Raw genomic sequence first — 13,090 nt, 5'->3', positions numbered from 1 at the left:
ATTGTGTGTATTAAATAAATTATCATGAATTTTTTATATTTGTTTTTTCTTCATTCTTTTAAAGAACATTTAATTTTTGGTGTACTGGTAGCTCACAGATTGGTAAAATTCTTCACTCTCTCTACCATTTGACTAAAAATTTAAGCCATTGTATCATAAGTGCAGTTATTTTTGACAAATCAAAAATTACAACGAAAAGGAAAAATTACATAACATGACTCTCCAAAAATTGTTTAAAAATCTCAAGTACACATTACCAAAACTGTATAGAAGTAAGCCCTGCAATATGAATCTCTTATAACAGGAGTTAGCATTGTGATAGACAAGATATTGTGCTGATGTTCAGAAAAGGAAGAATTTATATTTTCAGCGTTCACCCTTTTAATTATCAGCCTGAAAACATGTAACAGTTTGGCTTCAGATAATTTAAATAGTTATTCTGCAGTTCTAGTTTGCTATAGCCTGAAAATTAATTGGTACACTAAAATAAGATGATAATAATAATAAGACCATCTTCCTTCACTTAACTTAGCACACCCAGAAGTCACACCAGCTGCAACCAACATTTGATATAGGCTGATTGGTTGTTTCCAACTTTATGTTTGTATATGGGAAATGTATTTTAAAAAAAGCTATTATATAAAGTTATTTGATTTATATTATTATAAATGAAAAAGTAGTGTAAATCTAAAATGAAAAAAATATTCGTTTATATGCTTAATGTTAATAGCATGTTACTGGAGATCTCTTGGCTTTGTATTGATAACCAGCTCTAACAAGAAAGCAAGTTTAAAGTCTCATTAGTTTCATTGCATTTCTTCTACAGGGACTGAAATCAGAGAAGATTGCAAAACAGATAATGAAGATAATTTCAGACTATAAATATTTAAAGCTTAGATGTATGCAAATATGAAAATTTAATCACCAATGACCAAACTTTGTGTCATAAATAAATTAGTGATTATAATGTGAACAGTACTGATAAAGCAAGTAAACAATTCAACATTGTCAATGTAATAACTAGTAAAATGTATAATCAAAATCACTGTCAAACTGCTTGAGGTAAAACTTTGTTCAAGAAATAGTTTTAAAACCATTGTGGATAATGTTAAGAAACTCCTCAGTTATTTGATCTAATTTATGTTGGGACTGAACTTGAAATGATTAGATACCATAATAATTTAAAAAAAGAGTTGAATCATGGTTATTTCCAACTTTCTGTTTGTATATGGGAAATGTATACCAGTATTAAGAAATATATTTTAATGAAAACATTTTCTTTTCAAGATTTTAAAAATAATTTTCTAACAAAATAGCATCCAACATTTTTAAATTCAGATACATTTTAAAAAACAAAATTAAAAATAATACATTAGTCATCATTCAGTTCAATTTCACAAAGAGGTGATATTTAAGCAAGGAAAATTAAAATATATAGTAAGAAAATTCTCATTGGCAAAATGATAAGTATTAAATATCTGAATGACACGACCAACGCATAATTTTTCGTTTCAGAACCGGACTCAACAGAATGAGACAACATATGTTCCAGTAGCTTAAAGTTGGGACGAACGAAACCTGCCCTTGTGGAGCATCACCAGAGAATGCTGACCATGTCCTTCAAAGCTGCATATTTATCAAGAGGCCCGAACAAGACTGGACCTAAAACCCTACTATAGAAGAAAAACTATACAGAGAACTTGCTGATCTGGAAACCACTACGCGGTTAATCTCAGATATAGGATTACTGATCTGAACCCTCCGACATGTAAAATTAGAACGAAGAAGAATAAGAAATATTTTAATGTTTTGAATTGTACGTTTTAGAGATACATGATTAAGGAAAAGTGGACCTAACTAACTGGTTGAGAGGCTAAGTACGCTTGAACTTGGCTTGGCTAGAGGTTCGACACCCGACTCGGGCAGAGTTGTGTTAAGTGAGCGCCTAAAGGCAGCAAGGAAAACGTTCTACCAGATACCTCCTCCCCTTCCCCCCCAACGCCCATCCCATTTTAAAAGTACGACCCCTCCATTTCCCACAAGCAGATGCGATTGCGATTATATTTATCGCCAAAACTCTCCGACAAAATAAACATATTTTATAATACTTTTTAATCTAAAGTATTTACATTAGTAACTAAATATTTACACAAATCATCAATTTAAAAAACTCGCCAGTCAACCTTAGGGGTTGGTGATGGAGGGAAGCAATGAGCGGAGAATTATCTCTACCTCCCCTCCCCTGAATCCTGTGATGTCTATATTATATAATGACCCAGGAGTCATTTTTTCCCACACATTGTAATGATTGTCTTTTTTTTTTCCATTTTGCTAGCTTTTCGTTAGTTAGAATCGTTATAGTTGCTATTTATTATAACGTCACCGATAGCCCATAGCCTAAGGATAAAATAAACGTTAACATTTTAAAATGATTTTCAAAATTAAGGTCGCTAATTAAAGAGTGTCTAATTTTCCGCCTTGTCAAAAAGCGCCTAAAAATCCGGGTGCCTAAATTTCTGGTGCATAAATATCCGTAAATATGTGGTGCCTAAATATCCGGTGCCTAAATTTCCCAAAGTCGATTCTGTGACCTATGGTTAACGAGGGTGTCATGTGGCCAGCACAACGACCAACCGCCTTTACTTTTCCAATTAATGTCAGGTACCCAATAGAGCTGAGTGGACTCAGAGGTGCCCAAATATCCCGAAATTAAAAATCCAAGTCTTCACCAGGATTCGAAACCTCTATCCCGGTTCGAAAGTCAAGCGCTGTACCACCGCGCCTCCACAATCTCTCGTAGCCTACTTATATATGTTTTTCTAATCTTTTTTTTTTTTTTGAGTTTGAAAATAATTCTCAGGCTACTTCAAAAACAAAAATCATGTAGGAAGGTGGCTACGAAAGTTTATAACAACCATTATAGCTGCCTGTTCGTCTGGTATGCGCTCTAAACTGTCGTTCGATGGTCCTCGGTTCGAGTTCTGCCAGCTATCATCCCGTCGTCTTACTATCTTGTAATCTTTACAGTCTAAATAAAATCAAAAACATTTTACAAACCAGGCTCTGTTAAAGCAGTTTAATATTATGATATTTTTCAGACCAGAAAACCATGTTATGACAGATGTAATAAATAAATAAATACATATTCACGTTAAGATATTAAAATAAACTTACTGTCCAAGAAACAAGATTTTCTGTTTGCTCTTCTACGTCCGTCTAGCTCGAGATATGAAACACTAAAGTTTATTGGGCTACACTCACTGCTGCTAAACGTGTACGTGAACTTAATACATTCATTGTGTGACCGTAGGCCAGTAGATGAAACATTCAAGGTCAGAATATAAGAATGGAGTCCTGTGACACACCATTCTATCAAATGTGTTGTTGTCAATTGAAAATCACATGTATCAAGACTCACATGAACATTGTCCACTTTAAGTGTTGCAACAGGTTGGGCTGAAATATAAAATAAAAATAATTAGATTTTTTTTTTCGAAATGCCAAAATAATCATAGCAACCAACATGCTATATTAATTTAGAAATGCCAGGAGTGCAATATATTTGAATGCCATTTACGACATAACATTTTATTTATTTATTTATTTTTATATCACTTAAATCATCAAGTTATTTTTACCTATTGTTCGATTGAAAATTATCTTGTCGGGAAACCTGGCTAAACGATATTTTTTATACTCAGACACCCGTCCTTAAAAAGATCAGAAGCCGTGGGGTTTTCTTAACTAATACTTAATCCTATGGCAACTGGTTTCTGAAAGATACAGCTCACTTCTGGAGAACGGTTATTTATATGTCTTTAAGTAATTGTTCTTTTAAATTAATTTTGTACTACCCACATTCATTGAGGTCTTCCCAAAATCATCCGAGTGAGCTTGTTTCTAATAATAATGTTTTTTTAAGGTAGAAATCTATAGTCTAGGTCATTATCAAGACTAAATTTGGTCTTGCATGAATAAAAACATTCAGCGTATTCTAATTTCCTATAGTTTTCTTATAAAGAATTAGATGAATTACAGAAATGGGAATTAAAATGGAACATGTCTTTCCATCCAGAAAAAAATGTCGTTTATTAAGAGTAATAAAAAAAACAAAACTAAAACAAATTCCACTTATCTTATTCATGGAAAACCAATAATACAGACTAAAAACTCAAAATACATAGGTTTTATAATAAATAAAAATACTGTCATGGAATCCCCATATTGATGAAATTATAAAAAAACAAGATTACAAAGAGAGTTTGTGTTACACAAACTCAGAGGAGGCCCCCGTCGAAGTCGGATCCCTGTCGGATCTGCATATTCGCAAATAATATTCAAGAGGTGATTTAATTTTGATGGTCAAAAGTAATAATGTTTCAAAGATTCATTTGTCGTAAATTTAAATTAAATAAAAAATAGTAGATTAGTTTTAGTATATTATAACATTGCAATATTGATCAAAACGTTTGGAAATAAAAATCTACACTTTTTTTTACACTTTAAGTTTAGAAATTGAAATTCTACATCTTAATCTAGTCTATTTTAGTCTAAACTAGATCTAGAAATTCTAAAATAATTTTAATTAGAATATAAATCCAGATCTAGATATACTGTAATAAAAATCTAGATCTAGTTTTAAAAATCTAGATTAGATCTAAATCAAGATATCATTCCTTTTTTTAAACGCGAGTCACATAACGAGGCTTAATAAACATTACTATACGGAGTTCTTTTTTCATTTCATTTGAAGAATTAATTCCATAAAACGTCAGAGGGAAAAAAAAAAACACTACGTCACACGGCCTAGCTAGACTAAAAATCGCCTTCATCAATACGAGCTATTTATAGAGTGTTCATAGACTTTGGTGCGCCGAGTGCGTTCTTTTAGCATTTCATTTAAAGAATTCATTCCATATGACGTCAAAGAAAAAAAAAACACTACGTCACACAGCCTAGCTAGAATAAAAATCACCTTCATAAATACGAACCATTTATCGAGTGTTTATAGACATTGGTGCACCGAGTGCGTTCTTTTAGCATTTCATTTAAAGAATTCATTCCATATGACGTCAAAGGAAAAAAAAACACTACGTCACACGGCCTAGCTAGACTAAAAATCGCCTTCATCAATACGAGCGATTTATCGAGTGTTCATAGACATTGGTGCACCGAGTGCGTTCTTTTAGCATTTCATTTAAAGAATTCATTCCATATGACGTCAAAGGAAAAAAAAACACTACGTCACACGGCCTAGCTAGACTAAAAATCGCCTTCATCAATACGAGCGATTTATCGAGTGTTCATAGACATTGGTGCACCGAGTGCGTTCTTTTAGCATTTCATTTAAAGAATTCATTCCATGTGACGTCAAAGGGGAAAAAAACACTACGTCACACGGCTTAGTTAGACTAAAATATGTTTTCATCAATACGAGCAATTTCTCGAGCGTTAATAGACATTGGTGCACAGAGTGCGTTCTTTTAGCATTACATTTAAAGAGTCCATAAATATGACGTCAAAGAAAAAAAATTCAATTACCTCACAATAGGCTAGTACCGGTACGATAAAAAAAATGTCTTTATTTACACGAGATATTTAACGAGGGTTCATAGACATTGGTGCACTGAGTTCTAATAGAATTTATTTAAAGAGGATCAAAGCCGCATTGTTTTTGCGTTTTGTCTGTCAGTCGGTCTGTCCGTCATCTTGATATAAAAAAAAACAACAACTAAAAGTTATTAAAAATTGATTAACCTTTATTTTACGTTTCAAAACATCGCAATAATTTTTAGGTATGAACACAATTGAAAAGTTTATATAATAGATTGTTCCGGATGTTTGTATAAATAATAAAAGAAAAAGAGAATTTCAGATAAATGTAATACCGTTAATTAAATTTTTTGGATGGTCTCGTATAAAAATTAGATGTACTACAGCCATGTGGAGAGATTTTCATACCTTACTTTGGTGTTTGGATTCTGTTTTCCTTAAAAATCGGAACATAATATTAACGACAATTAGATTTTTTAATGTTTTAGGTAGAAAGTTAAATGTACTGTAAGAGAGAAGTGAGTTAAAATATTTTTCATAAAAATCCGTAAAAACTTTATTTCGTAAATGAGAAGATTATTTGTTTATTAATTAGTAGAGGGAGTTCAAACAATTATTTGGCGTTAGTAGATTTTTAAATAAATTCGGAAATTTCTGGCGACGATTTGTAAGAAACAAAATCCGGAACATTCTTTATCGATTACAAAACTTCTATATTATGTTTCAGAAAGAAAATTAAATGTCTAAAAAGTAATTTTCAGTAACCAATTCTAGTAAATTACTTTTTTTTAAAGCCCTGAACAACCTATTGTCGATATTTTTAAAAATTGTTTAAAGATGAAAATACGGAACAATTTGATATTAATAACCAAATTATAGTGACGCATTGTCAAATAATATAAGTGTAATATTAGTAAATTATGCGATTTCAATCATTAGGCATAATTCATGTTTTATAAAACAATATCCGGAACATTTTTACACTTAATGAAATATAAGTCAGTATAGAGATTTTGATTTAGCATTAATATGCTATTTACATAAAAAACGGAACAACATATTATTGATATTGTGTTTTTGCAACGTTTAAGCATGGAAATTGAATGTAATATAAGTTAGCAGAGCAAATAAACATTTGTTGCCGTTGATTAGTTTTGCACAAAAAAATCCAGAACAATCAATTTTAGATAGGCCTACTTAAAACTATTGAGATGTTACGGGAGGAACATTAAAGGGTAAATCAGATTTTCAATAGCTTTTAGAGTTCTAGTTTTTTAAATCTAATCGTGACGGACAGACCGACCAACAGACAAAACACACAAAAATAATCTTCTTTTTTTCGGATGGGGGCACTAAACAAAAAATAAATAAAATCTGATTTTTTAAAAAAAGTTTAAGGAATTGGTTTAGCACCTGATAATGTTGCGACGTTACGCAACTGCACGAAAATCGCTGCATAAAAAGTCCATTTTAAAAAAGTGTGCGTGATATTTACATACAAAGTGCATTATTAGCCTTCATAAACAAACAGAAATGTTTTCTTTTAATTTTAGCAGCTAGTTGACCAGAAAAAACATCTTTAACTATTATTTATATTTGTTGTAAACATTTCCTGTACATTTTTAAAATATATTTGACTTAGTGATACTGAAAATACACAAAAATTGTCGATCTTTGTTAGCATATTGTAACATTGACTCCCTTACATTTACGTAATTGTTTTAGAATTGGTGTATTATTTTTGAAAAAATCGCTTGCAAAATTAATTTCATAATTTAAACGGTTTGCTTTTAGAAAACCAAAAGTAGCCGTTGCACCTAAACTTTTCAAGCCGGATTTAATGATGAAATAATATTTTTCATATCTCTTCTAGTTTTTGAGATCTGAGTGTGACAGACGGACAGACGGACATTTTGCACAAATCTAATAGCGGCTTTTTCCCCTTACGCTAAAAAAAAATCAAACATTAGGGTTTATTAAAAGAAATTTCTATAAATCAAATAAGAACATACAACTAAAATGTTATTTAACCATGGTTAGGCCAACAATATAATATGCATCCACTGTTTAGGACCCATCAACTCAAGAAATTATTAAGAAACTGGAACAGACACAAAATAGAGCAGTGAGATTCATAATTAACGAATATTTACATTTGACTAGAGTAACACCTTTAGTAAAATCATTAAATTTAGAAAGCCTTAAGGAGAGACGACTCAAAAGCAAAGTAGCAGTCATACATAAAACACTGAACCATAATCTTCAAATACAAAAAAACAAAATATAATAACATACTTAGAAAGACACAAAGATAAAGGAATATTCCTCGTTTCATATGCTAGGACAAATTTAAAAATACTCCTTCTTCCCTGGTGCTATTAGAGCATGGGATGGGTTGCCCGATCAAGCCAGAAAAACCAATGACTTGGCAGAATTTAAGTCATTAGTTAACATGCATAAGTAAATGCATAACGCGTAGGAAGTAATCATATTTTTTTTTTGAAGTAACGTCTGTATTATATTAGTTTTATGTACATTTGCAGTGCTTTGTTTTAGATTGATAAGAAGATGTGAACTTACCATAGGTAATAGGAATTAGTTCTTCATTACTTATGTCTGAAGAGCTACCAAATTGAGGCCACAGTATCCTCAGGGTACCATTAGAAAATCTCATGGTTGCTGTAAGATTCAAAATCAATTCCACCTTAGAATGTTGTACATTTCTACAGTAGCACGCACCCAATGTATCGGTATTATCACAATTTGGATAAATGGAAACTTGGCAAACCTAAAAAGTTTATGAAAAAATTAAACAATAGTTTCAGTTATAGTCAAAATTATCTAGGCAAGGTGTTATATAATAAAAAAAAACAACTTTTTTTCCAGCTAAATTAACAAATTCAATTACCGCGTGGTATGCGAAACAATAGGAATAGCCCGATGTAGTAAAGAGTAGAGATATTTAAGATTTCGAAATGAGAGCGTTAGTTTTTAAAGTATATTTAAATGCAAACATGGATGTGGGAAGTGTGGCTTAAAGCTGAAACCCAATGGCTACCTTTGGTAGGGGTTCAAATCCCGTCTTGAGCAGAGAAATATTTTCTAAGCGCCTAAAGGCAGCATGGAAATCTATGTTCAAATACCGTGCGCCTACAATGGGTCCACAAAAGAGATTGGACCATAGCGCACTAAGCATAATATTCTTGATGCATGAAAGATGCGTTATACAAAATTGAAATGAGCAAATGAAACCTGCTAAGTGTACAAAGTTGACAACTTTAGTCGATGATTAATGGAAAAAAGTAAGACATAGTGACAGATTAAATGGACCTAAGATAGATCTGTTGTTAATAACATTCTAATACAATAATTAAAAAAAAAAGAGAGACCTACTTACTATTTAATAGAAAACAAGACAGTAAAACAGTGAGACTCACTATATAGTAACCAGTTAATGATGAGGTTTGCATCTCAAAGTAAACAATCTGCCTCCTGCTTAAATCTTGAGATGTTGTATCAAGAGTCCCATTGTATATGTATCGATCTAATCCATCTATAAATTTTTCCTGGCAGCCAGAATAACTCTGTTTAGTATAAGGATTAAGGTGCACTACCTCTGTCACAGAATCGCCAATGTGGCCTAGGTAAATATATATATATATATATATATATTTGAACATTAAGGTCTTAAATATCGTACAAAAATGAGTTTAAACCTTCTTTAAGTAGAAGTAAATATTTTTTTTTCCACAAAATCACTTAATATTCTCTATGAAAACCTATGAAAAAATTGCTGTTAAATTTTTGAAAATAAAAAAAAAACGCGCTATCATGTCAAATTTTCAAATGCATTCATTCCTTAATATTTTCATTTTTCTAGAATAACAATATTTTTATGTAACTAGAAATATTTTATGATGGAACAGCAACCTTTATATTAATTAAAACCCTGCAGAATTATATCTTTTTTTGTTTAAAAATTCCTTTTAACATCTTCAAAATCATTATGGATAAAAAAAAAGGTAGAAGAACACTTTACATGAATCTCGAAAAGGGTTCTAATGATTATCCGACGAAATTGACAGTTTATGTATATTATTGAGTGATATAATATATATATATATAGTTCGTCCATCGTGGTTCGACGAGGATCACTTTTTCATCCAGGGGGGCTGATGGTTTTGCACTGGTGTTTTCTGCCTCCTCATGTGGCTGGTGAGACCTATGTGAGCCAGGAATGTTCGGCTGCACATTGGTCAGGTTATTCCAGCTGGAGTTAGTGTCATTGGCCTTGCTTTTCTTCTCTGGCGCTTTTCTTCTTTTAGCTTTGTTTTTGAGATCACGAAACAGTTCTTCAGATGCACGTAGAAAGCCGTCTTTGACATACTCATCAGCTGTAAATGGTTTGCCTTTTTGTGCAATTTCTAGTGGTACCGAAAAGCTTGTCAGAATAGCATTACTTGTAGATTGCCTCTAACTTTGAGAAAAAAAATCGCTTCTAACTCATTTAATTGAAACAACAAACTATACGTCACAGTCAAAGCACGTGGTTCTAATGCCAATTTGTCTTGCGTTAAAGCGAATTAAAACCTACATAGAAAGAGAGCTTCCGACGTTCTGAGAACAGTGACGACGCGTGTAATTGGGGGAGGGGTGTGGTGAAAAGCGAAATTAAGTGGCTGAGAGAATCGGCGCTTAATCTTCGTAAAAAGTTTCAGAACTATTTTTAAAAAATGTTTCGATAAAATAAATATTATTTGCCTGTGGAACTAAAGAGCCGAATGTGACTCGCGAGACGCAGGTTGCCGACCCCGGTCCTAGGTGGCTGGGTTTAGGAGTACAATAACTAGGTAATCGACGACAGAGAAAAAACAATGGTTTGATTGCCATTATTATTATTTTTTTAATCTTTAAAATAGAATGCGGGTATCCCTGTATAAATTGATTAAAAAGTTAAATAGATAAATGCATGCTCATAAACATTTTGCGCAATATCTTCTAAGTCTAGATCTAAAAAATATCTAAAAATATCTAGATTAGTGAACTAGAATCTTCTATACCATAATATCTATATCCAGTAAACTAGCCTAGGCTACATTGTTTTAATATTGTCATATCAGGATTTTATCATGAAATTAGAATTATATATACTTTGAGAAAAATTATATGTGCTCATACAAGGCTTTATTTCGGTGTTGACCCAGAAAAAAAGACTTAGCTTGGCTTTAATGTCAGTGGAGTCACAAATACTAGACAATATCGATATAAATGGTGTTATAGATGCCTTTGCTGCACAGAAAGCACGACGTGAAGCGATATGAATTGAGATTTGTCACTTGTGCATTATTTCGCCAATAAACAACGGTATTATACATTAAAAGATTCTTAATGACTTTTCCTTGTTATCTTTACTGATATTATGTACTAATTAGAATGTAGGCTTATATATTTATTAAGTACATTATCTCATGTCATGATGTCGGATATCAAAATGCAAGGGGCCCCAAAGTGGTCAATCCCCTCGGGCCCCATATCCCTAGCTACTCCCCTGTATAAAGATATTCAATTGATTCAGTTAACAAGCTGTGATTTCTACAAATAAATTTGACCGCCCACCACACTCGAAAATTTAGGGGGGGGGGATTTATTGATGCCATCGCCACCTCCCCATCCCACCAAATCGAATCGGCCAACATACTATAAGGAAGGGAGGCGAAATAATCTAAAAATAGGTTGAAATATAAATAATTAGTATATATTTTAACATAACTAAAAAATTCGTATACAAATTGTGCGATTTTTTTTACTAAAATTCGGGAAGGGGGGGGGGGTCGGCCGAGTGGGGGGGGAGGCGATCGCCCCTACCGCCCCCCCCCCTGATTCGCCCAGTGTGTGTTCATAGTAGTTAAACAATGTCGTGAGATGTGTTTGTGCTCGTTCACTGTCTACTGCAATCTTGTTGAATAAAGCCTTGTTATTGGTAGTCTAGTAGTTATTATTTCATTACAATGTTATTATTTTCCGAATCTAAAAAAAAACGAAAAATACAAGCACTGAAGCACTCTAAAAACTGTATGATATCCGGCTATTTTTGTTTTAACCAGAAAACGAAGTTATGGCTGCTGGAGAAATATCTAATAACTTAAAATTAAAATTATGAAAGAAAATTAACTTACTGTTCAAGAAACAATATGTTCTGTTTGTTCTTCTACATCCATCTAGCTCGAGATAGGAAACACTCAAGTTTATTGGATTTCTCTCACTGCTACTGTTCGTGTATGTGTACCGAATACATTCGCTTTGTGACTGCAGGGTGGTAGCTGAGATATTCAAGGTCAGAATAGGAGAACTTAGTCCTGTGACACACCATTCTATCCAATGTGTTGCTGCTGTTAATTGAATGTTACATTCATCAAGACTCACAGTAACATTATCCACTTTAAGTGTTGCAACAGGTTGTGCTGAAATATAAAATAAAAATAATTTTATTTATATTTTGTTTTCCAAATGCCAAAATAATCATAGCAACCGACACTCTATTTTAAAATAGAAATGTCAGGAGTACGATATATTTAATTGCCATTTACTACTTACAATTTTATTTTACTTTATATCATTAAGTTTTTTATTTTTATATCACTTGAATCATTAAGTTATTTCATCCTTATGTTTGATTGAGAATTATCTTGTCGGCAAACCTGGGGAAACGATTTTTTCATACTCACCCACCTGACCTTTTCTTCTTCTTCTAGCCAGCTTTATTGCTGCTGAACTGTGAGCTCTTTTGCAGACTGTGCCAAGAAAAAAATAGTGTGCTGTTTTCTTCAGTTGTTCATCACGGCCGTACAGGGTGTTGGTTATGTTGGGCTGTAGTGGAAGTAGGGTCTGCCTAAGGTGGATTAGGGAGGGGCATTCAAAGAGGATATGGTTTACGGTTTCAAAGGGGTGGGCGCAGTGTCTGCAAAGGGGGAGTTGTGTGGAGTTTATTTTGTTCAGGTGGTAATTTAATAGTGGTGTGTGTCCTGTTCTTAGTTGGAAGATTGTAGATTGTTCTTTGCGGGGGAGGAAGTTAATACTGTCCAGTTTGTTATACGTAGTCATTTCTTTGTACATGGCTCTGCCTGTGTTTCCTGGTGCCCATTGGTTGAGCCACTCCTCTTTAAGATTGTTGACTAGCATTGACTTTAGGGTGAGGTAGTTAACAGGTCTGTTTGTTCCATAGATGAACCTGCCTTCGATAGCTTATCTGCCTTTTCATTTCCCATGATGCCAATGTGTCCAGGTATCCACTGTAGTGTGATATTGATATTTAATTTTGATATCATCTGATGGATTATCACAATGAGTGTTGTCAACTCTCTTGGGCCGTTTGAGGTGCTGCTGTTAAGTGCTTGCAGAGTAGATTGGGAGTCTGTAAAGACAACAATATCTTATGGTGGTTGCAATCCTTCATATAATTTGTTTTCCACTGACCAGGAAGGCACCAAGACCAGCATTGATGGTGGCTTTGAAAGCCTATCCGTCTGTATAAATATGG

General features: G+C 33.0%; 1 protein-coding gene across 4 annotated transcripts in view; it reads right to left on the bottom strand.

Annotated features, from left to right (window-relative positions):
* Positions 1-2: 2 nt before the first annotated feature.
* Positions 3-13,090, bottom strand: part of LOC106053177 (uncharacterized) — a 51,547-nt gene continuing 38,459 nt past the window's right edge. For 3 of the 4 annotated variants that reach the window (XM_056010324.1, XM_056010325.1, XM_056010326.1), the window contains 5 exons: positions 11,730-12,014; positions 8,991-9,193; positions 8,134-8,341; positions 3,175-3,456; positions 3-829 (listed from right to left, as the gene is read on the bottom strand). In XM_056010324.1, the coding sequence (XP_055866299.1) occupies positions 807-829; positions 3,175-3,456; positions 8,134-8,341; positions 8,991-9,193; positions 11,730-12,014 (1,001 nt within the window). In that variant the 3' untranslated portion in view covers positions 3-806. Of the gene's footprint in view, positions 830-3,174; positions 3,457-8,133; positions 8,342-8,990; positions 9,194-11,729; positions 12,015-12,278; positions 12,670-13,090 lie in introns of those variants that run through there. The other variant, XM_056010329.1, reaches the window with a different exon arrangement.

Source organism: Biomphalaria glabrata, chromosome 14, assembly GCF_947242115.1.
Source record: "Biomphalaria glabrata chromosome 14, xgBioGlab47.1, whole genome shotgun sequence".
Lineage (NCBI taxonomy): Eukaryota > Metazoa > Mollusca > Gastropoda > Planorbidae > Biomphalaria > Biomphalaria glabrata.
The sequence above is the reverse complement of the archived record's forward strand: the minus strand, read 5'-3'. Positions and strand labels throughout refer to the sequence as shown.